This window comes from Eleutherodactylus coqui, chromosome 12 (assembly GCF_035609145.1).
Source record: "Eleutherodactylus coqui strain aEleCoq1 chromosome 12, aEleCoq1.hap1, whole genome shotgun sequence".
Lineage (NCBI taxonomy): Eukaryota > Metazoa > Chordata > Amphibia > Anura > Eleutherodactylidae > Eleutherodactylus > Eleutherodactylus coqui.
Genome location: NC_089848.1, coordinates 49,778,669 through 49,802,752, shown reverse-complemented (window position 1 = coordinate 49,802,752; position 24,084 = coordinate 49,778,669). Strand labels below are relative to the sequence as shown.

The following is a 24,084-nucleotide window of genomic DNA, read 5'->3' as shown; positions in this document are numbered from 1 at the left end:
CGTCTCCCAGAAAAAACGCAATAAAAAGCAATAAAAAAGTCTTATGTATTCCAATTTGGTACTATCAGAAACTACAGGACATCCCGCAAAAAATGAGCCCTTGCTCAACTATGTTGATGGAAAAATAAAAAAGTTATTGCGCGCACAAAATGACCGCAGAAAATAATTGAAAAAAAATGAAATGTCTTTGAAAAAAAAAAAGAGTAGTATAGTAAAAAAAAAACTATACAAGTTTGGACCGTAGCAATCGTACCGACCCATAGAATAAAGTTATCATGTCGCTTTTGTTGCCGTTTGTGCGCCGTAGAAACAAGGCGTACATTATTTGGTACTTTAAATAGCACCATTGAAAAATACAACTCGTCCCGCAAAAAACAAACTTTTTTTGAAGGGGGGAGGAAAAAACGAAAATGGAAATAGAAAAAGGGGGATGCGTCATTAAGGGGTTAAAGTAAATATTTTTAAGTGTAATTCGTTTCCTAGAGTCCATCATTTGTATGTATTGATATGTTATGTAAGAGTGGTTTTACAAATAACATCCATATAATTGCTCTGTTAGCGATAGTTGTTCCGTGTAAACACAGCCACCAACGAGGTGACAAGCAATAGTTTGTTCACGAGTCACTCGTCATTTTGTTTCAGTTCACCTAAAAATAGTTGCTGGTTATTGTCTGGTGTAAACAGATAATCGTTTGTCTTTTAATGACCAGCTAATAAACTTTGCAGGAAGGTGTGCTCTTCAGCAATGGAGAACATGAACACCAATCGCACTGTGTAAGAGCACAGGAACAGCTGTCATTCGTACTCTCACTGCAGCCACTATTGATAGTCGAATAATAGTTGTCCCATGTAAAGCCACCCTAATGCCACATTTACACGGGATGAGCTGTCGGGCAAACGATGCCTGGCACCTTGGCCCAGTGATGCTCCTGTGCTGTTACACAGGAGCGAGTATTGCTGACATCGCTGATAGCACTGCCGGAAGGGGGTGTATGGGCCGAGGAGCGCTCTCCCATCACCCACCTTCATTAAATTTAAACAGACAGTCGTTCGGAAGTGAATTACTGCTGTTTACACTGATGGTGCGTTGATCAGTTTTCTACATGCAGAAACTAAACAATTCTCATTCAGTCGCTGCATGCGTTTACACGGGACGATTATCCAACTAGAGTGTGGGAATTGGAACAATTCCGACTGATAATGGTCCTGTGTAAATAAGTACAGTAACTGTTTTAAAGAAGAATAAAAATATGATAGTAACTGCAACCAGAAGTTAAAAGTTTTTTCAAGTGCAGAAGAGTGGATAATTTTAAATTGTACTTTTAGGAACCTCAACATCTTGATATTGTTTAGATTTGCCCATTTTAAGGCTGACAGATAAGCAGATAATGTTATGTGTACTTACTGTATATTAAATGGTTCGGACAGTTCTCAGCAAGTATATTCTATGTTTTAATATAAATCTCCCAACATTAGGGTGGGGGTTGGGATAAGTGCCTATGCTACATACATGTACCGTAGAAATATCCCGTACCTGCTGTATTTGGGTCATGATAGAGCAGAAATAGTGAGGTATTGTCTAGGGCCTCCTGTCCATGGGCAGATCGGATTCCGCATGCAGATTTCCACAGTGGGAGACCTGCGGAAACTATTTGCAGGAGATCATGGATGTAATGGTTTTTGCGGGCGGATGTACGTGGATGAACAGTGGATCATCCATGTGGAAAAAAAATCTGCAACCCTGCCTACCAGTCTTTTCCCCATCTCCCTAATTGATTTTAACCTTCATACCAACTGTATTTGCGGGTGCACTGCGGATCGTCCGCACCCACTGACATCTATTAACCCTTTCCAATCCATTTATTTTTTCTCACCCATTCTCCCCAGCTCCAAATAAATTGTAGCTGGGGAGAATGGATGAGAAAAAATAAATTTTCTCTGCACCCTCCTGAACTGACAGAGTTCAGGAGGGTGCAGGGAGGGACCTGCTTACCTGTCCGGCGTCTTCTGCATTCTCCTTCTGCCTCCCGGCTTGGCGATCATGTGACCGCTGGGGTCAGGTGGCACCTGGCGGTCACATGATCGCCAGGCCGGGAGACAGAAGAAGAATGCGCAAGACGCCGGTCAGGTAAGCAGGTCCTCCAACAGCGCAGGCTCCTGGCTCAGCGTTCATGTGACTGCCGGGGGTCAGGTAACACCGGCGGTCACATGATCGCCGGCCGGAATCTATGCATTGCATAGCGCTAATTGAGCGCTATGTAATGTGTAAAGGAGAAGGCAGAAAGGGTTAAAAACCCTTTCTGCCTTCTCCTCGGGGGTCCTCGATGAGGATCAGTGCAGGAGTGCATCTGCACCCGATGTGTCTGACGATCGGGTGCAGATCCACTCCTGCACTGCAGTGTCAGACCTGCCCCGACATCAGAGCTGTGGAGGGAAATTATGATGTCGGGGCAGGCCCGACATTGGACTGGAAAGGGTTAAGCTCGTCTGTACAGAATCCGCACTGAAATGGAGCATGCCGTGATTTGTTTTCTGCACCAAACGGTCCGCAAATCAAATCTGGATGCTTCAATTCAGTTGTGGATACAAATGCCTCCCAATGGGCACTTTGAATTGCGGATCTTCCGTGCGGGTGACCTGTGCGGATTCTGCAAATCAAGTCTGTCGATGGACATGAGGCCTTAGGAAGATAAAGCTATGTGATGTAAATACTCTTGTATAAAATGACAAAAGTATTATAGAGGCGATATCTTTATTGGCTAACCAGAAAAAATGATATCTGTTAGTCTTTTGGGGCTTCTTAGGCCTATTCATCAGGCAAAGTCACCTATATAGCCAGATGAAGAGGCCTGCATTGCCTCAAAAGCTTACAAACATACTTTTTTCTGGTTAGCCAATTGAGGTATCACCTCTAGAACACATTAGATTTTTTATACAAGAGCATATAACTAGAGATGAGCGGGCACGCTCGGTTAAGGCAATTACTCGAGCGAGCATCGCACATTTCGAGTAACTGCATACTTGTCCGAGAAAATTCGGGGGAGCAGCAGGGGTCAGAGAAAGAGAGAGATCTCTCCCACTCTCCACCCTGCTCCCCTCCGAATTTTCTCGGACGAGTATGCAGTTACTCAAAAAGAGCGATGCTCGCTCGAGTAATTGCCTTAACCGAGCGTGCCCGCTCATCTCTACATATAACATCACATAGGTTATGTTAGGGTAGAAGCATGTTCAGTGTAAACCTGCTGATTCGGCCTATTCATACATTTTCACACGTGTTCATCTAAGTATTTCCTTTGCTTCTTTTCCCTGTACTGTCTAGAGTACGTTACAGGTTTAGCTAACAATAAAAATTGTGGGAATTGATGGAGCAATTCGAATTTACTACAAGACAGAAGTGTGTCCTGTGATGTCTACTCCGCCACATTTTATGACGATGTGCGGTTTGTGAAACAAAATAGTCGTACCCTTTCAAAATACGGAGCAGCTGTTTTATTCCACCCCATGTCCGAATCTCCACACTGATTTCTGGGTCCTCGCATATCTGAACCAATATCCAGACAACGCTCCATAGTAGCTTTAGGTGGTCAGAATGCAGCAAACTGAGCAAAGTGGGAACACCATCGTAAATCTTCACTTGTTCCTTTACGTCAGACTCTGAACAGAGGAGACGCAGGAGCTCTGCTGAAAGCCTGCAGATTAAACAAACATATTCATCATGTCATGATTTCAATTACTTTTTCCATAGTCTTAGAAGTAAAGAACAATGTTACACTATGTACGAAGATTTTGCATTACTTGACAAATGTTGCTGCTGGTTCAAGAAAGATTAATGGGAAATAAAATGTAATACCGTGACAAGGGGTGAAAAAATGTGTCACGCGTGACTGCATTGCCCTCCGGCACACAAAAAGGAACTTATCCCTGTAATGTAAGGGGCTGTAAGACCTGCTCACATGTACTGACTGCAGACAGGATGCATAACCCCAACACACAGCAGGACCTTAAGATCCCGGGGACATTCACATGTTCCACGTCCGATGTTGTGTACCTGATCCTGTGCAGTAAATGTCCTGTTGGGGGCCTTTAAGTTGGAGAAAAAGAACAAAAACTGGAAGTGAGGATGAGGTCTCACCACCACTCAATTAAACAGAGAAAGACAGAATTCCCCGTGGCCGAGCAGTTTTCTAGTCATGGACACAACATAGAAGATATGAAAGTTATGATACGGAAAGGCAATTTCAAGTCACAAAGCCATAGAAGAATTTTGGAATATAAATTTATAACAACTTTTGACACTTTCAATAGAGGGTTAAATTCTTCAAGAGGATTCATGCGTGAATGGGAAGTATAAGAAATCTATAGTACACATAACACCACTGGCCTGGTGACACCCCCCAGCACTAATTCAGGGACCATAAAACCTTCACTCTCGTATCAGTGACTATTTATAGATGTTTGTATTTCTGTTGCAGTATTCTTTTAATCATTCACATCCATGTCTGTGCCCTGTCATAAGTATGTGTGTATAATTATGCATGCATCTTCAGATCTGTTCCATTTTAGCCTGAAGAAGAACCCTGCGTTGGTTGGAAAGCTCGCACTAACATCATGTATTTTTGTTTAGCCATTAAAAGGTATCATATCTACAAGATTATGTGGTTTCTCTTACTGGGAACAATCACATTTAGCATCTGCTTGTAAAGTCTTGTTTGGAACACTCTTGAAAGGAGGGGAAGTACAAAACCATGACTTTGAAAAGATGGACAATTCCACATATTAATTTAAGTATAATCCTAATCTTTTCATTTCTGGTTTGATATTGCAAAGAATATTGTAAAAACATATGAAAATCTTCTTGAAGTACAAGACGGCTCTTGGAAAATATTGACAATACAGGAAGAGCCACATATAGTGAATATTAATGACCTACAGCTGAATAAGTGGTATGCAAAGCAACTACAGTGGATTCAACAGACAGACTTTACGATTTACCCTGCCTGGCCTTAGCTACGTGCGCCCTGTGGGATCGTGCAAAACGCTAAAATGTGGGTGGGGGGCACCAGGCAAATGTAGGTTGGGGCGATTGCCCCCTTAAGTCTGCCTGTCCAGATGATCTTCTTTCTCCATGCAGAAGCGCCTTGTGGAGCTACATGAATCATTCTCCTCCTGGCTCTGTGTCCTCCCCTATGATGTTGTGGCTGCCCCTACAACACAATTGCTTAGTTCTGCTACTGTATTTATGTTATCAGCTTTGTTCTGGTATTGTATTTTTATACTGTGATTGGTTTGTGCAGTATTTACATTGTGAGCTTGGTTCTGTAGTTATGTTGTAAGCTTGGTTTTGGTGCTGTATTTATGCACAGAGTTTACAGCAGAACTCAAGAGCCATTCAAACAATCAACAGGAGCTGACTAGGGATGAGCGAGTATACTCGCTAAGGCACTACTCGCTCGAGTAATGTGTCTTAGACGAGTATCTCTCTGCTCGTCCCTGAAGACTCGGGAGCCGCCGCAGCTGACAGGTGAGTCGCAGCGGGGAGCGGGGGGGGGGGGGGGGGAGAAGAAGAGAGAGATCTTCCCTCCGTTCCTCCCCGCTCTCCCCCGCAGCTCCCCGCCCCGCGCCGGCCCCCGAATCTTCAGGGACGAGCAGGGAGATACTCGGCTAAAGCACATTACTCGAGCGAGTAGTGCTTTAGCGAGTATACTCGCTCATCCCTAGAGCTGACCAATTGACTTCTATGGGAGAATATTTTAGACATGCTCTATGACAAATACAGAGGTCAATGTGCAGGGAGAGGGAAGATGTAAGCTGTGATCATCACCTGTTGTGAGTGGTGGATTTTGAGTGATCTATATAGAAGTGTTGTTACCTTTCATTGTAAGCCTGCCTGTGTTAATAAGATGCCTGCTGAGAAGTTTTCTCTAGAGCCCAGGAAGTGTCAGACTATTATTAGTCTTAGTGATAATGTGAAAAACGCAGGATTTCGAAATTTTTCAAATACAGACTGTGACACTGAAAATTAATAAAAAGAAATCACCAAAAACTCTTAACACATATATTCAACGTAAAAACTTGATTTACACAAGAGGTCATTTCCTGATGACACATTCCCTTTAAATATAGTACTGATCAGAGGCCTACATAGTAGAAGCTATCCCTTCTAGCAGACTTCCACCCTGGCTAATACAAGGGGTTCTTGTATTTAGCTAAATTAAAAAATTGAAGGTCTTCAGGAATACTTTCCGCGCACACAGCCATCACACTTACCTTTTAGAGAGCAGATCATATTCTTGCAGCATCATCATCAGACTTTCAGTGATACTGAGTTCAGTAATTGCAGTTCTGCATTCGGGGCTGCAAATGGAAAAAAAATAAAAAACATTTGCTTGGTATGTAGGTGCAGTTAACACTATAATGTTTTCACAGTTTTTCAGGGACCTTACATGATTATATATACGTTCTGATCCATGGCTGGTCACAAACACAAGATTTTAACTAACTGACTAATTAATGAATGCTCAGCTGTACTGTTGGCTGATAACTCCAGAATTTATGCAGCCGGACTATATAGACTATATAGACTATAAAGCTCACGGATTATGGCCAAACGCCAGCTAAAAACCTAGGACAGAATAAACTTTAAAAAGATTGTCCATTGGGAATCTGTCATTCGCACATAGAAGGGGCAGATTAATAGATAACAATTGGGAAAGGGCTCATGTCCATGGGCGGGTTTGAATTCCGGGATCCACATGGGGCACCCACGCAGATGATCTGGAGTTCAAGCCGCCCATTGACAATCATGGGTGCCAGCAGCTTAATTAAAGCATGTGAGTTTGTTTTCCGGACCTTTCAGATCCCGCAGGGACGCTTCCATTCAAGTCAATGGAAGCTGTCCAATCTGCTGCACACCTGGAACTGTCACTGCGGGTGTGCTGCGGGTCCCACAGGAAAGCAGGAAATTAAAAAAAATATCCATTTTGCATGTGCGGGTGGGGGGCGGGCGTGCTGGCTGGTGCGCCCGCCCACATGCACGGAGGAGACAACGAACGCATCGCATCCGGACTGGTAAGTAATGTCCTCATGCCGCGGGCAGGGTGGGCTCCCGCCCATGGAACCCGACCCGCTTGTGGACATGAGGCCAAAAAGTGTTAAATAGCAGTTCTGGACAGTGTATAAAACATTAGAGAGTCTCGAGAACTCAGACTTCACCTTTACCAGTAACTCACCTTTCAGCCAAACTAGTAAGAGCGAGGAGGGCGCCCAATAACACATTACTGTCCCGCGCGGCTAAGAGTCTCACAAGGGTCTGAGAGAACAAAAAGAAAAAACTAAATGACTATACATGGAAGCAACAGGGTTAACATTTGAGGAGAAACATAGCGCCCTCCACCATGTGATCTATGGGCATGTAATTAGCTGCCGAGAACATGGGCTCCATCTCTATTAGCCTCTACATAGAATTTTAAGAGTACGTTTGCACATAGTGGAAGTGCTACATATTTTCCTCCGTGGAAAATATGTGACAAAATCTGCAGCATTTCTGCATCAAAAACGGCGTTTTTTTGACTAGAAATCATTTCAGCATCTACAGCGCCCCCCTCCCCCTCACCTTGAAATACACTGGCACAAAGAAGCCTTCTGAAACAGATCTATTGGTCTCCATTTCAGTTGAGATAGGCTCTGTTCAGGTCCCATCCAGGGGTGTGGTCTTCGGGATTTTAAAAAGGCCCCCCTGACGGGACCCCTGGACAGAGACAGGGGTGTGAAGTGGACAGAGTGACGCACAGCAGCACATCTTGGGCTCCGGGCAGGTTGTATTTCAGTGCGCACTCAGCTGTTCCATCCTGGGGTTCTGTCTGGATCATTAAACACTGTGTGCAAACAGAACCCTGTACAAAAGCACATGCTGTCATTAGTCAAATGGAGACCGTTTTAGCAGGATTGCACTCCTTCATGGCCATAGTTGACTACTCTATACTGTCCAACAAACAAATAAAAACATACAGAATCCTGCTAAGATGGAGACCAACGTGGTCTCCTTCTGACTAATTACATTACAGCGTACAGTTTCATCCAGGGTTCTGTCTGGATGCTGTTTTCATTGATTCAGGTAAAACCCCGATACGCAAAAGCTGGGCACACACTGACATGTAGTGTGAACACAGCCTTAGACACACATAGGCACACGCTTATACATACATGCATACGTAGAGGCTTGCTTTTGCATACATACACACACATTCCATAGAGGTACACCCCAGGCATACTTTCACACACTCACATACAGACACACATTATATACCAGGGAGGAATAAGCAGCATTCAGAAGAGGAAACAGGCAGCTCAGGTGGCGTTTTTCTCCCTGTTGGCGGCATGGTAGGATCATGGGGAGGAGGGGCATGGGGGGTGGGGTCACGCGGCCTCCCTGTCATCCACATGGTAGGATCACAGGGGGGAGGTAGAGCAGGTCACACTGCCTCTTTGTCAGCAGCGCAGTCAGGGGTTGTATCCATGCTGTCAAAGAGGAGGGGCCTATGGGGAGGGCACGTGCAGAAGGGGAAGCTTGGGGCTTGAATCCAATTGTGAGGGCTGCTCTGTAGGATGTTGGGAGGCAGCCCATAGACAAATTACAATAGGGTTTGTTTAGTTGGCAGTGGACCGCCTGAAGCCCAGGGCTCATGACAGCCATCCTTTTATAATCCGCCATTCTCTATGGGCATGTCCTCAAATTCAGTCATTCTGGAAATAAATTCATACAATTGTCAAAACACACAGCGGCTACAATACAGCATTAACTCCAGCCTGGGTCATAACAACCATGGGCGCACCCATACCCCCCACGGCAAAAAGAAATTTGTATCCCACATATTCATTTCAGCATGCAAGATAATCTTGCAGAGGTCATTGGCATCAAATGTTCCCACATTGCGGACACGTTTGGAAAAACTTTTTCCTAATTTAGAATGGACTGGGTAAACTGCGCATTCAGAAGTTTTTGAAACATGCTTGCCATTCATCAGCATTCTCCCACTTCATATTAAGCACATTCTATTGGGCGAGCACACAATATCTTGGGTGTGCTCCGGTGGGCAGCACAGCGCTATAAGGCCAATGTAAAATTATACTGGTATACTGCTTGGTGATTCTAATTTATGATCTTCCATGATTGGGCTATGTGGTCTATTGTCCTGGAGGCTAGGAGGGTCTGTGTATCCTCCCATCCACCTCCATTCTTTTGGCACAGTGTAAATGAACACACATTATCATCTTGGGTTTGATAGCTTTTATTGAACAATAGGGTGGACGATAAGGACTTTATGAGGGAAGGGAAGAAACCTGAACTACCCATCATGTAAAACTGCCTTACATTCATGCACTGATTCTCAACCACCTGGAACTACTATCTGGCCCCCACCAAGATGGACTCTCTTTACACCTTCCTTCTCCTCTTTCCCTCTTTTTTCCACTTTTACCCCCTTTTTTTCTCCCCCCTCCGTGAGGGCTGTTTCTATCTGTTAAATATGAAACGTGTTTAATAAAAGCACTTGTTTAAAACAAACATTGTTTTGTGTGTATTTTTAACTGCCACTTTACTGACCTCACTAATAGGCTTCAAACCTGCACATACATCTTTTTAAGGTGGTGGCTTGACTGACTACTGACAGCCAGGATCCTGCTCTAACCGCCAGGAGCAGAGAAACCTCAGATCCTTGAAGTTTAACCCCTTACATGTGACAATTAATAGCAACTTCCGTACGTAGGGTATGACAGGGTGAATGGGCACCTTCTGTCACCAATTGGTACCCCCTTATGTGATCGCAAGGTATCAATGAGTTCCCATGGTAGCCGGACACCTGACAAAGGCTCCGTGTCTACCATGTAACTGAGCCTATTAAACACCTCCTCTAGCACAGTCTAATAAGCTGATGTCCTAGGCATAGCAGAATGCACTACATGAGTAATGCCGTGTACTATCCTAGTAATTAGAGACGAGCGAGTATACTCGCTAAAGGCAATTGCTCGAGCAAGCATTGCCTTTAGCGAGTACCTGCCCGCTCGGGACGAAAGGTTCGGGTGCTGGCACGGGGGAGCGGTGAGTAGCAGCAGTCAGCACGAGGGAGCCGGGGGCTCTCCCCCGCAGCTCCCTGCCCGCCGCTGGCACCCGAACCTTCAGAGCAATTGCCTTTAGCGAGTATATTCGCTCATCTCTACTAGTAATCAAACGATTGCATCTTCAAATTCTCTTAAGGGACTAAACCATAATGTAAGAAAAACTTCAACAAAAGTTCAATTTTGGAAAAATCCAGTTTAAAAAAAATAAACACACATTTTTCCTACACAAACCCCCATTCTGAATGGATAAAACACCCATGAAATGTAAAAAAACAAACACATAGACCGCCTGCAGACAGCCGGGTCGGATCCCCTGTAAGAATTCTCGCAGCGGGACCCGACCCGCGCCCCTGCAGGGACCAGTGCGGCTCTCACCTGCTCCTGTGGCTCCGGCTCTGTGACGCCCAGGCGGCACATGCGCAGAGCGGAGCCGGCGCGTCGGGAGTGACATTTCTGTGCGGGCCCACACAGAAATAGAACATGCCGCAATTTGTTTTCCGTGTGTATTATCACGCTTCGAATTGCGTCCGTCTGCATAGGATTGTGTTTTGTAATGCAATCCTATACAGGCGGGCATGGGTGGAAATTCTGCGGCAAATCCCGCCGTGGAATTTCCACCCATGTGCAGGGGGCCATAATTGTTGTGTTTGCAATGACCCAAGCAATGAAAATATTATTGTTATTTATCTCGCATGGTAAAAACCATAAAAATAAGAAGCAATGCCAGAATTGCAATTTTTCCTTAATTCACAGCCTAAAAAAACACAATAAAAGACAATCCAAAAATCATATCTACCAGAAAATAGTACCAATAAAAACTACAGCTCTTTCCACAAAAAAAACAAACCCTCCCAAACTTCTGCAGCCAGAAAAATAAAAAAGGTTACGGGTTTTCTCTTCAAAAATGCGTTTTTATTGTGCTAAAATAGTAAAAAAATAAAAACCTGTATGCAAACTTGGTATCACAGTAATCGTGCTGATGCAGATAAGAAAGGCATCATGCTATTTTTTATTGAACGCCATAAAAAAAATTGCTGAATTGTTGTGGGGTTTTCCCATCACAAAAAAAAAAAAGAAATGTACCACATTGTATGTACCAAAGAGTGGCAGCATTACAAAATACAGGTCCTCATACAGCTATGTCATGGGGTAATGGCTCCTGCAATGTGATGATGAAAATCACTGGGTCCTTGAGATACAAAATTGGTTGGTCACTATGGGGTTAAAATTCATTTATCTGAAAATATTTTATATATATAGATTTCAGTAGAAGGCAACATTGCTGTTATTTTTATTTTTTTTTTAAAAAGTAGGATTGCGATTTTTTTTTTATCGTCTCCCATTGGAAATAATGGGCGATTCCTGAATCAGAATCAGACACAAGCAGGACATGATGGATTTTTGTATTCCATAGTATCGCTGCGAGAGACAAATTGCCCGTGTAAATAGCGCCATTTTAAATTATGGGCTCTTTTCACGTGTGCCCAGAAATGGCCCATGTAAGCCGGCTGTAGACTTATGTACACACTGCTGTGCACCAATAGTTAATCCATTTTTGGCGGATTCCCTCTTACTTTCTGCGCCGAGCTTTCTATCACCCATTCTCTTTGATCTTTAGCAGCAGCAAGTTTTTGAAAAATATCTGTAAGACAAAAAAATTCTGTGTTTTAATTACAATGAAAACGATTCGGAGTTCCAAGGTTTTTCTCACTAATGACATGCATCCCTCCCTCATCCACTGCATAGCTGATAATCATGTGATTGTTGGGGATACGACCTCTGGGACTCCCAGCAATTCCAAGATTGGTATGCCCCGGATTCTTCATGAAAATGGACAGGTGGTCCACATGCGTGCCCACCGCTCCATTCACTTCTGTGGAAAGGAGAGAGATTGATGCGCTCAGCAAATGTCTTCTATTCCATAACTGTGAATGGAGCGGTGATCACACATACGCACCACCACTTCATTCTCATGGAGGATATGGGACGCAAAGGTCTTGGGATCGTTGGTGGTCCAGCAGTCGGACCCTAGACGTTTTTATCCTTTATCCAGTACAGCAAATGTATAGTAGGAATTGTCTGTAGACAATGGTTTAACCCTGTAGGCCAGGGTTACAATGTAAGCTCAGTAAGAGCACAGTCTACTGCAACTATGACCACAAAAGCTGAAAGTGTCTTCAAGTCGCCTTGTATGGACATCTGAATCTCTCTCTTTTTGCCTGTCTCATCATCACAAATTGCTTATAAATGTACACAAACAGCCTGCCATTACCTACTATTCTTCATATCCACCAACGCCATTATTCTGCAGCGGACGTTTTGGGACCTCCCCAATGTGGCTGTGACCCAGGAGCGCTCTCCATCCCTTCTTTACATCACTGTGATTTTGAGGAGTGTAAATTCATACATTCCATTGAGCAGGAGAATAAAGGTCAACTTAAAAGGGTCCCCCGCTCTCCGGGAGCAACAGAGAGTGCGTCTATGGTTCGTGCACCCACAATCAAACTGTCCCCCTAATGTCCTGCAGCCACATTAACATATTCCTCAACTTTACAAACGTTATATTGCCCAGTATTAATACTTACAAGTCATATTGACCAGCTTGTCAATATTAAATTCATCCTCACCAGATGAAAGGTATGTATTGCACGTTGTCTGCATGTACTAAATATAAAAAGGAGTAATTCAATAAATGTCCAGCAGATGGCACCCCAGCATTAAAATTGACACAGTACTGTATGTACATGCACAAACATAGAATGATAGTTACTGCACACACTGGCGCGTGTAAACTTAGGAAAGTGAGATCATTTTGTATATTGTTTTAAACAACAAAATCCTTTTTATGTTGTTTTTTGCCTTTTCATTATACAAAAAACGTTTCAATTCAGCAATTTGTTTTGCAGTTTAAAACCACAAAATACACTAGGTTTGGCTAAGTTCACATGTGCAAGTTTCAAGCAGCGGCAAAACTTGTGTGTGTAAATCCACCTGAATATACTCAACAAACTCAAGATAGAGAAGTCATGGCTTTATTTTTTATAGAAGAGTATAATTTTACATCAATTCATTCCAATGGGACAAGCCAGCAGTACCCAGAACGGCTGCCATAATAAATATGGCCAGCTGGCCACTAACAGGATTGGGCTCAGATGCAATCATTGAAGCTCTGCAGCCCCTTCATTCAGCGGGATCTCAAGCAGCAAACCCCCATTGATTAGATATTGATGGCCCATCCCAAGGATAGGTCATCAATTTTTAAAGGCTGGACAACCCCTTTAAGTATTCCAAGACATACTGGGATTTCTTTTTATAACTTCTTTATGTCCCATATAACAACTGGTCAGCAAGGAAGGGGCATTGACTGGCAGGAAAGCTCCGTCTGCAGGGGCTGCAGTGGGATGCAGCATAAAGGGCAGTTTTGTATAACAGAAAATTGTCTCAAGGTAGTGATGTAGTGTAAAAATCATTATTTAAACATTTCCGGCTTGAAAAAAGTTTCACTTAAATGTAAATACTTTTAACAGGACAGTTTCATAGTTAAACATTAATGTAACAAATATAAGGATTCAAAGAGTAAAAAGTAAACTGAACACTGTGGGTACCTGTGCAAGAATGTCCACTCCATTAATCTGATGAAGTACGCCCTAAAAAAGTGACATACAATAACAATTAATGGAGCCCTATCAGGTACAGCTGTGTAACGACAGTGGGCCTGAACCCGCAGTGTGTGCACTCATAGGAGTTCCAAGATGGGAATTACTGACAACGTGAACTGTGAACCAACTTCTACCTCTCATTTTTAATAACCCCCCCACCCCCCCCACCCCAAAAAATCAATGCCATTTCTCCTTTATATTGTACGACTTCAGGGACTTCCACTGGGTGATAATTCTTTTCTATACAGTAAATTACATTTAGCAATAAATGATTTCCTAACTGTTGTCTTCATCATTCGCCCTCAGTCAGATGAGTATGTTTTTTTGTGTGCCTATGTGCATGAAAAAAATGCACTGCTCGCATATGTAGAAAATGCGTGAATGGGCAGAGTTTCATATGTGCAGCACATGAAACTCTGCCTGTTCACTGGAGCAGCTGCGCTTGGAGAAGCACAACTGCTCCAGGGAGAGAGAGAAGACGCTCCGCAGGGCTTTCAGATTTCCCCAGAGCAGAGACAGTGAGCGGGGCTATGTTTTTTTTCCCCCCCAAAGCACAGAGAGACAGAGCGGGGCTATGGGGAAATCCCCCATAGCTCCGCTCACTGTCCCTGCTCGGGAAAAATCCCCCATAGCTCCGCTCACTGTCCCTGCTCTGGGGAAACCCTCCATAGCAGTGCTGTCTCTCTCTGCTATGAGGAAATCCCGAGGGATACCCTCATAGCGCAAAGAGAGTGTGCAGGGGCTTGATAGAGAAGGTGGGCCTAAAGGGATCTGACCCTAGCCAGACCTCCTCCATGGTTTTCTATTGGGATTCTCACAAAAAATCCCCATAGCAAACCATGAAGGGGGCATGGCAAGGGGTGGATCCCTCTAGTTCGCCCCCTCCTCCTACACTTTCGTCCTTAAACCCCGCCCACTTCTCTCTCCCCGCTATAGGGAATTCCCTTGGGGAGAGAGATGGGGGGAGTTCCCTACCAATGGGGAATTGCCCAGGAGGAATACCCTGCTGCTTACAGCAGGACATTCAAAAGGTGCTGTCCAGAAGCATCTTTTAAATGTCCCGTTATACAACCCTGTTAGTCCCCATGGACCCTTGGAGAGTCCCTTCATCCCTGCGGGGACTAACAGGAGTTAACAGCAGGACATTTAAAAGGACTTCTGGCCAGCACCTTTTAAATGCCTTGCTGTAAGCTGCAGAGAATCTATTCCCATAGGAGTTAATGGAAACTCCTGCCCGGCGTGCAGCTAACATTGTGCGTATTCTATCTTTTTTAGGTGCGCGCCGTTTTACGCTGCTAATTCCTCGCATATAAACGCTTCCATAAGAGCCCATTGGTTCTTTTAGGAGCGCTCATTTTCTGCACACATATAACACACTCCTCTAACCGAGCCCTTCGTTTGTAAAATTCAGCTTTTCCAAAGCAGACATTGATCATTTGTTAATTGTCATTATGCCTGAAGACACAAAGTGCTGGGGACAAAGAAAAACTGCTAAACTAAAGGCCCATTTACACTGGACAATTATCGCTAAAACTTCGCTCATCTGCTCGTGTAAATGGGCCTTAAGTTTATTGGAAAATTAGTAATCCTTTAACAAGCAAACAATATTTATTATCAAAAAGTGTGATTCAACAATGTTACCGCTGCCCAGGTTTATGGAGAATAATCTGACATTTCAATAGAGTTGTTCCTCGGGTATTAAATTTGTCTGCTTTGCTTTAGAAGACTTCCTCCTTTAGGCCGGCGTCACAAGAGCGTATTTTTGGAATGAATGATGTGTTTTTGAGCATATATTAGCGGATTTTACTGTACTTTTTCCGCGTGGCAAAAAATATGCCTCAATTAAAATGGCTAATTAGTTTAACGAGTTCCAGGTATGTTCTTTTTCCTGTGCAGTTATGCAGTGTTTCACACATCCCATAGCGCCTGGAAATCAATGCGTTCTACTCTCTGTCAGATGGATGCTTCAGTCGAATATCTAGATTGACCCGGTGTTGGCTACATGAACATAAAATGTTTGGAAGAATGGTTGTAAATGTTTTAAGAACTGATTATTTTGATTGGCAATGACTTCGGGAAAAACTACATTTTCAGTGTACCAACTTCCATCTGAGCGTACCCCTTGAACTGATGGCCGGCCACAGTTTGGTTTTCCATGTTTTGGGGACATGGCAACAATCAAACTGGACAAAACTTGATATGAATGTCACTTCGCAATGTTTGACTCAGGGCTTCTTTACACTGGCAACAAAATCGTGTGATTTTTGCGCGATGCGAGAGTGAGTAAAGATGCAGAGTTATGAAATCAATTTTTTTAATGGTTTCCTTCACATTTGTAATGTTTTCACTCATGGATGTTGCGATAAACAAAATCGCGGCATGCTCCATCTTTCTGCATTTTTTAAATCGCCCATGTTTCCCTATGGAGCCTCCTTTTTATCGCACTGCAAAGCACAAGCTTGCGGTTTTCATATGATGCGATTTTAACATTAGAAAGTCCTATTGACTTCTGAGCTGGAAAATTGCAAGTGGCTGCAATGTTTTTGCAAGAAAAAGCAGCGCTGCCACTCAAAAATTCCAGGAAAAAAAGTCACGATTTTGGCTGTTGTCACAACCGCGCCGCTAGACTTAACATAGGAACTTTGACCTGGCCTGACAGCCACTCAATGTATCAAACACACATTATAGGATTTTACAGCGGTGGTGAGAATGTATCTATTGATGAATGGCTAAGAGCTGCCTGTGATTGGCTGAGCGCTCAGACAATCAGCACAGCCCTTTCAGGAGGCGGGGATTTTTCAGGGCAGCCAGCCGGTGGGTGCGCCTGAGCAGCAGAGAGGTGAGTATATAATTTTTTTTTTTTTCACCAGCTGGGGATAATTTTCAGGGAAGGGCTTATATTTCAAGCTCTTCCCCGAAAATCATGCTGCGGGCTGACCGCATTGAAAGCAATGGGATAGCATCCTGGACTTCTGCCACAGCTGTGACAGCTGTGGCAGAGGATTCCTTCATCCCCGTAGTCCCCGCGGGAATGAAGGAGACCCCTGCCACAGCTGTGGCAGAAGTCCGCGATATACTCCCTATGTTTTCAATGTGGCTAGCGTTGCTACCTCTGGCCCCATTGAAAACACTGAGCGATATCGCAGATTTCTTCTCTGCGATGCGAAGCTGGAGTGAAAAATCGCAAATGAGTATGAAACAATTGAAAATCATTGGTTTCATAATTATCGCTGTCGCATCGCAGGAAAAAATATCGCTAGTGGGTAAAAGCCCTAACTCAAAAATCCCCCCAAAAACGTTTCACCACAAACACACAGCACCTTTAGGAGCATGAGATGTTACCCACAAGGGCTCTCACACACAAGTGTTTACCGCTCTTGTATCTCCCGTGAGGGGAGCATGCTTCAGTGCACAATGCATTTCATACTGACAAATCTGCATACACTATCTTGGTATGTATATTCACGCGAAATACCCTCCAGGATGTCGCATTCTATTTTGCGCGCTGTGTGTGTGAAAGAGACCATTAAAAGTAATATAAAGTTTGTTACCTCGCACAAAACCAGCAGTAAAAAACATTTGTGAGAGAGAGCCCTAAGACACGTATTGTCCTCAAATAATAGGGAAATTCCCCCTATGATCGTAACATTTACCAAGCTGCAGACAGACAGCGACAATGAAGCTAGAGCTGCACGGTGAATTTACTGTGACTTGTGCTAAAGTTGATCTCACCAAAATTTTACAGTTCACATAGTAATCAAAGACTTGCAAACAACATTGCGACCACTGCAAAACTTTTAGAAAGTGGAACCCAAAGGAGTGGCTGGAGCATAACTATTGTTGTTAGCGCATAGACCCCTTCTAGGTATATTCTCTGGCCCGCTCTGGCACCATGTGTGGAGAGATGCAGTAGAGTTCCCAAGGCCACTAGCTAGAATAGAACCCTTGCACAATACTAGCCAAGTGTCGTATGGTTGCCTTGGCAACAGTACTGTGCGGCATACCGTCATGTCTCTCCTCGCCCAATGTCAGATCAAGGGAGGAGATTATGCCAGGAGGGACACTTTAATAACATCAAATCACCCAGATCATTAATGATAATCCTTTAATCTTTTGGCACCTTTACACAATTGGGGATAAACAGCTTATTTCAGTTTACACAATTGAGGGCATGCCGGTTGTATTGTGGATATTACGGCAGGATATTAATGAGCATTTGTATTTGAGTAGTGATGTGGTTAAATAGACAAAAAGATGAAGAGCAAAAAGTCAGTGGAGAATGGAACATGTCTGGCATTAAGAAAATTTGACATAAAAGATCATAGAGCAAATACAGAGGTGGGTCTGGTAGAAGAGACAATTGTCTTGGTTATTCCTCCAGTCAGGAATCTATAAGGTTGGCCTGGACTTGGAATTTACTCATGGAAATATTTTCCCACTGTAGGTAATGTCTTGAGAACTTTACAGTTGTGATAGCAGCACATCATCAGATGATGCCTGAGGAAGACCCCATTCCAGGGTTGAAACGTGTAACTTTTACTAATAAAGTCTTTTCCCTTGGATACATCCATGTATGGAATGCATACATCACTCCTGAGCAGCGCTCACTATGAGCTGGTTCCTATCCTATATCTATAACTGTTGTAGCAGTATGTAATCAGAAGAGAATTTTTTATTTTCTGACAAAGATCTTGAAAAAATGATGAGGAATTGAAACAATGTATAGTAAAAAGTAGCCTACATGTTCATTATACCATTATTACAGTTTATTTAGATAAAAATGGTAATATTTTAAAGGGGTAGTCCCATTAGAACAATCCCTTCTATATGCCTTTTTAGGGCATTTGGATATCATGGGAGGAGAGGGGGCGGGAGGTCAATGTAGAGTCCTTCCAAGGGCTACGGAATAAGTTAGTACTATACAAATAAAGATTATCATTATTAAATAGCAGCTCTTGCTCTCGAGGATTTAGCTTTAACTATTGGCTGGGGGGTTGCTCATATATGTAACAACTTCTTTGATAGGTCTCAAAACATGTTGTGGTACTACTCTGCCTGTCTAAAATGATCTCAACAGCCGTGAGCGCCAAAGTTCTTGATGTGTTTCCATGAACAGATATTTATAGACGTTAACTATCATTTTATGACGATTGTACCTGATAAAACGGGTCCCGGATTAATAGTCTCAAGCAGATCAATACTCGCAATAGGTGAACAGATGGAGCTCTGTCAATCCATTCTCTGTGGTGGGAGAATTGAAGGAAACAATAACAAGTTTGTAGCAACATATTTCAGAATAAGAAGTCCTGATCTAATTGTTGAACTTCAGATTTAATTAGATCATTATGCATTAATAGCCTTCTGTGTAGTATTTGGCTGCTGCATTGCCAGCTGATGCTATGTGAAACATACAGTGTGTGGGAGATCAGTGTGGGCTATTTTATGTCTATGGATATTAATGGCGGAGCTGGGAGTGAGACCAACAAAGATAATACGACTTGACAAGAATGTCTGGAATTCCTGCACTTCAGGAACAAAGAGATTTTTACAATTCCATGCAAATGCCCATTTTAATTTTCAGCATCAGATATGTGATGCAGTGTTAGGCTCTATTCATGCCACATTTGGAGTTTGGGATATATGCTGGAAAAAGCTTCTATTGTATATATTAAATATTCATAGGGCTGCATTTGCCGATGTACTGCTACATATGTATGTAGGTTCAATCTTTTGCATGCTTGATCTGTCCTTCTATACGATTAAATGACTTGATATATGGTTTTGCATACATGCATTTTTGAACTTATATATTATTCTATGAACTTGATATGTTGTATGCCTTCCTTCCGCCTGTCTGCTGCACATTGGAGACTCATCTCTGTTATATTGTAACATCTTTTTAACTGTAATGAATAAAATATAGAAAAGTTGTTTTATGGAAGCTTTGCGTGCTGACTAGAGATGAGCGAGCACACTCGTTTAAGGCTGCTACTCAATCGAGTAGCAGTCTTATCGAGTAACTGTGTACTTGCCTGAGCAGCATGGGGGGGGGGGGGCGGCGGGGGCCACCGGTGGGTGAGCGGGGGAGGGAGAGAGAGATCTCTCTCGCTCTCCCCCCGCTCATTTTCCCCCGCATGCTCAGGCGAGTACACAGTTACTCAATAAGACTGCTACTCGATCAAGTAGCAGCCTTAAACGAGCGTGCTCGCTCATCTCTAGTGCTGACCTATTATTTTGGATTGATTGTGCTGCAGAGCGTGTGCTGCTGGTTGTGGGATGCAACCGTGATTCATTATACTACATTAGTCCATATAGATGTATAGAGTAAAATAACATACACCAAGTCTGTAAGCGGTGTATCCCACTGTAGGCTTACACAGTGGTATTCATCACAGCCTTCCCTCAGAGGTATACATTGGGAGAGCCTCCTGACTTAAGGGCCATTTACACGGGACGACTATCACTCAAAATTTGTTCAAACAAACAAAAATGAGCGATAATCGACCCGTGTAAATAAAAAAAATTGTTTACTATTCGTTCACTTCTCGTTATCGCCGACTTTCAGTCAGCATAAAAAACTGAGCGAGAATTCCGCAACCCAGCGCTGCTCTCTGCACGAGCGCTCACAACCTTAGCGGTGACATCAGCGCTCGTGCAGTCGTCTAGTCTAAACGGGACTTTATCCCTCCCTCAAAGGCTTTGAACCTGATGTGAACAGAGGGTTATATGAAAGTGATTCAGTTCAATACTCATACTTAACTCCCCATCAGTCACATAAAAATTGGAAAAACTCTTCTCAAAAATGTCCCTTTTGTAGATTTTGAATTTCTGTCTCATAAAACCGTAATAATTGCCTTTAGCGCATTTTTAACCCCTTAGTAACATAAATAAGCCCGGATTCACCCGACCGTAGTTGCGTGTACGAGATTTGCTTATGCAATAAGCAGAAAACAGAACCCATCAATTTCAATGGGTTCGTTCACAGGCGTGTATCTTGCGTATGGAATTCCATCATGCCAAAAACATATTTACAGTATGGGTTATTTTATTATGTTAGCTTTATTTTTCAGGTTACAATTATGACAACACTAAATTTATAGAGGTTTTATTCTGTTTTACTACTTTTGCACAATATAAACCCTTTCTTTCTTTTTTTAATAAAGACCTTGTGGGCACCACATTCCAGGACTGAACATTTTTATTATTTTCACTTTTTTTTATTCCTGTTTTGCTGAGGCGAGATAAGCAGACAACAGCTATTTTGGGGGTTTTTTGTACCATGCTGGATATAAGTATAATATTTTATCGCAGGGTTGCTATGGTTGTGGTGATACACATTATGTGCAGGGTTTTTTGTTCATTTAATTTTATTCAATATTTAAAGCCTTGTGAAAGGGGAAATAAACTTATTTTTTTTTATGAAAAAAGGTTTAGATACCATGATCAGCAATGACTGTGGCATATACATGGTTAAACAGTGTAGACGAGGGATTACATGAGCAACTCCTAACTTTGTCACTTCTTTTCTGGGGAAGAAAAAAACATATATGACAATCAGAGAGCAAATATGCTCTCTGATTAATGGAAAGTGATAGCATGAATATAGATTCATGTCAGCCAGTCCCCCGGGACAGAGAGAGATACCGGAGAATCACAGATCCCCTCTGCTGGAGGCGTTCCCCTCTCCTCCTCCTGCTCTGCTCTGCACACTGAAAAGTGACAGCAGTAAATCCAGTATTCTCGACTGCACTTCAAACGGCTGTAGCTCTGGCTCTGTAAAAGCTACCAACATGCTTCTGGTGTCCAAAAGCCAAGAAGCTTTAAAATAACACCGAATTCAGAACCAGAGCTACAGCCATTTGAAATAGGACAAGCTCAGTTAGGGCTAAAAACATTATTTACAACAAGAATAATAATCAGTGAATTATAAGTATACCAATTAGCTAAATTGACAAATCATATAAAAATATGCAACACCATTCTTATTTTACCTGCATCCCAGCCGGTTTTTTACCAGTGCCGTGAATATGTCAAGGAATAAATTATGTTGCGAGTGCTGGCTAAAATTTCTTTCATTTTTATAACTGAAGCTAGAAGGTAAAAACATCATCTTCTTTAGTGAAGAAAAGAACAGTAATACATTCATTGCATACAACATAAATGACATGAAATGTTTGTCCGGTTCTGTTCAGAAAAGACAAAAAATTAAAAATATATACCGTATATACCCGAGTATAAGCCGAGTCAATAAATTTTACCACAAAAACCTGGTAAAACTTATTGACTTGGTATAAGCCTAGCTATACTTGAATATATACTAAGTTTAAAAAAAAAACCGCTATACTCACCTCCCAGCCGGCATCTGTGTCCCTGGCGCGATGGTCTCCCCGACAGTGCAGCAAGCTGCTAGAGAATTCTCCCTGCCGTCATCTCCCTGCTCGTCTTTTAATTCTCCCGCCATCAGCGCTGTGTAACTAAGCGCTGTGATTGGATCAAGCGCCAGCTAATCACAGCCAGCGCTCGATAAACCAATCACAGCCATTCAGTGATACCATTCACTGAATGGCTGTGAATGATCGAGCGACGGCTGTGATTGGCTGGTGCTCAATCCAATCACAGCACATACTTACATAGCGCTGATGGCGGGGGAATTCGAAGTCAAGCAGGGAGATGACAGCAGGGAAAATTCTCAAGCAGCTTTCCGCACTGCCGGGAAGACCATCGCGCCAGGGACACAGATGCCGGCTGGGAGGTGAGTATTGCTTTTTTTTTTTAATACCTCATTCGAGTTTAAGTCAAGGGGGGCTTTTTCAGCACAAAAAAATGTGCTGAACAACTTGGCTTATACTCAAGTATATACGGTAATTCTTTATACAAAGTAAGTTAGTTATAAAAGGGCTCTTACGGCCCGTTTACATCTGACGATTGTAGGTCAAAATTCGCTCAAAAGAACTACAGTGAGTGATTATCGTTACCTCTAAATGCGAGCCAACGACTGAATGACTAACAAGAATTGTGCACGTCGTCAGTTGTTCAGTTTCAGCCTGCATACAAATCATGGTTGGCTCGTTCCCTTATCGTTACGTGTAAACACTCCCCGCTCAGTGTTTTACATAGAATGTGAAGCACGGAACAAGAAGTAAACAATTCTTAAAGATGATCTTCCGGTCTCAACATTTTCCCAACGACCCATCCAATGCATCTGCAGCTTTCTTTGGAGGACTATCCTATATGCTGATATCGGTGTCGTGTCACAACACCGTAAATGAGCATATTACTTGCCTATTGATGTGTTTTGCCTGTACTATATTACCCCATGCAGTGCTCTGCACTTCTTTTCTATTTTTGGTAAGATTGAAAATTATGCCCCATCCACAGAATAGGAGAGGGCTATCTGATCGGTGGGGGTCTGACTGCTGATCCTGTATCTCCCAGTGTGAATGGAGTGGTGATGTGCATTCACAACGCTGTTGCATTTATTTCAACTGACTGTCAAAGATCGCTGAGCACTTGAACTCAGTCTCATTGAAATGCATACAGTGGAAGTGTATGAGCTCAACCACCGCTGCATTCATTCAGGGACCTTTGGGACTCCTGTTCTCATAATCAATGGGCATCCAGGAAGTCAGACCACTGGCAGGCAGTTATTCCCTATCTCAGAGTTAGGGGATAACTTTCAATATCGGCACAACCCAGTTCCGCTTTAAGGGCTTAGTCACACAGGCGGTTTTTTGCCTGATTTGCAGATGCAGATGCTTGCGATCTGCAAATATATATACCCAATGCTTTGCAATGGGAGCGGTCACATGGCCGTTTTTTATGCGGATGTGCCGAGAATTATATGACACAACGATTCGCAGAACGCAGTTATATGCAAATCGTTGTTCTTGTATATGCGCTCAATGGGGCCGGCAGCAGCAGCGCCGACCCCATTGAGAACATATACTAAAGATTGTTCTTCACTGCCACAGCTGTAACAGCTGTGGCAGAGAGGAACGATGTTCTCCCATTGAATTCAATGGAGCCGGCAATACAGCAGGCTTCATTGGAAGCAATGAGCTGCCGGCAAGCGCTGTATTAATTTTCTGGGAAGGGCTTCAAAAATAAGCCCTTCCCTGAAAACCATCCAAAAAAGTGTAAAAAATAAAAAAATATATATACTCACCTTTTTGCAGCTGCCAGAGATCAGCCACGTCCAGCCGGCCCTTCTCCTGAACTGCTTTCTGTAGTATTCAGCAGGTGGGGATTTAAAATCCCCACCTGCTGAATGGGCTGCCTCTGATTGGTCACAGCCCTCAGTCAATCAGAG

General features: G+C 43.1%; 1 protein-coding gene across 4 annotated transcripts in view; it reads right to left on the bottom strand.

Annotated features, from left to right (window-relative positions):
* NEK10 (NIMA related kinase 10) overlaps positions 1 to 24,084 on the bottom strand; it is a 202,440-nt gene that overhangs the window by 142,412 nt on the left and 35,944 nt on the right. For all 4 annotated transcript variants that reach the window (XM_066584730.1, XM_066584731.1, XM_066584733.1 and 1 more), the window contains exons 5-12: positions 21,767 to 21,865; positions 18,932 to 19,016; positions 13,722 to 13,763; positions 12,702 to 12,780; positions 11,691 to 11,758; positions 7,230 to 7,309; positions 6,268 to 6,354; positions 3,465 to 3,689 (exon numbers count right to left, since the gene is read on the bottom strand). In XM_066584730.1, the coding sequence (XP_066440827.1) occupies positions 3,465 to 3,689; positions 6,268 to 6,354; positions 7,230 to 7,309; positions 11,691 to 11,758; positions 12,702 to 12,780; positions 13,722 to 13,763; positions 18,932 to 19,016; positions 21,767 to 21,865 (765 nt within the window). The remainder of the gene's footprint in view (positions 1 to 3,464; positions 3,690 to 6,267; positions 6,355 to 7,229; positions 7,310 to 11,690; positions 11,759 to 12,701; positions 12,781 to 13,721; positions 13,764 to 18,931; positions 19,017 to 21,766; positions 21,866 to 24,084) is intronic.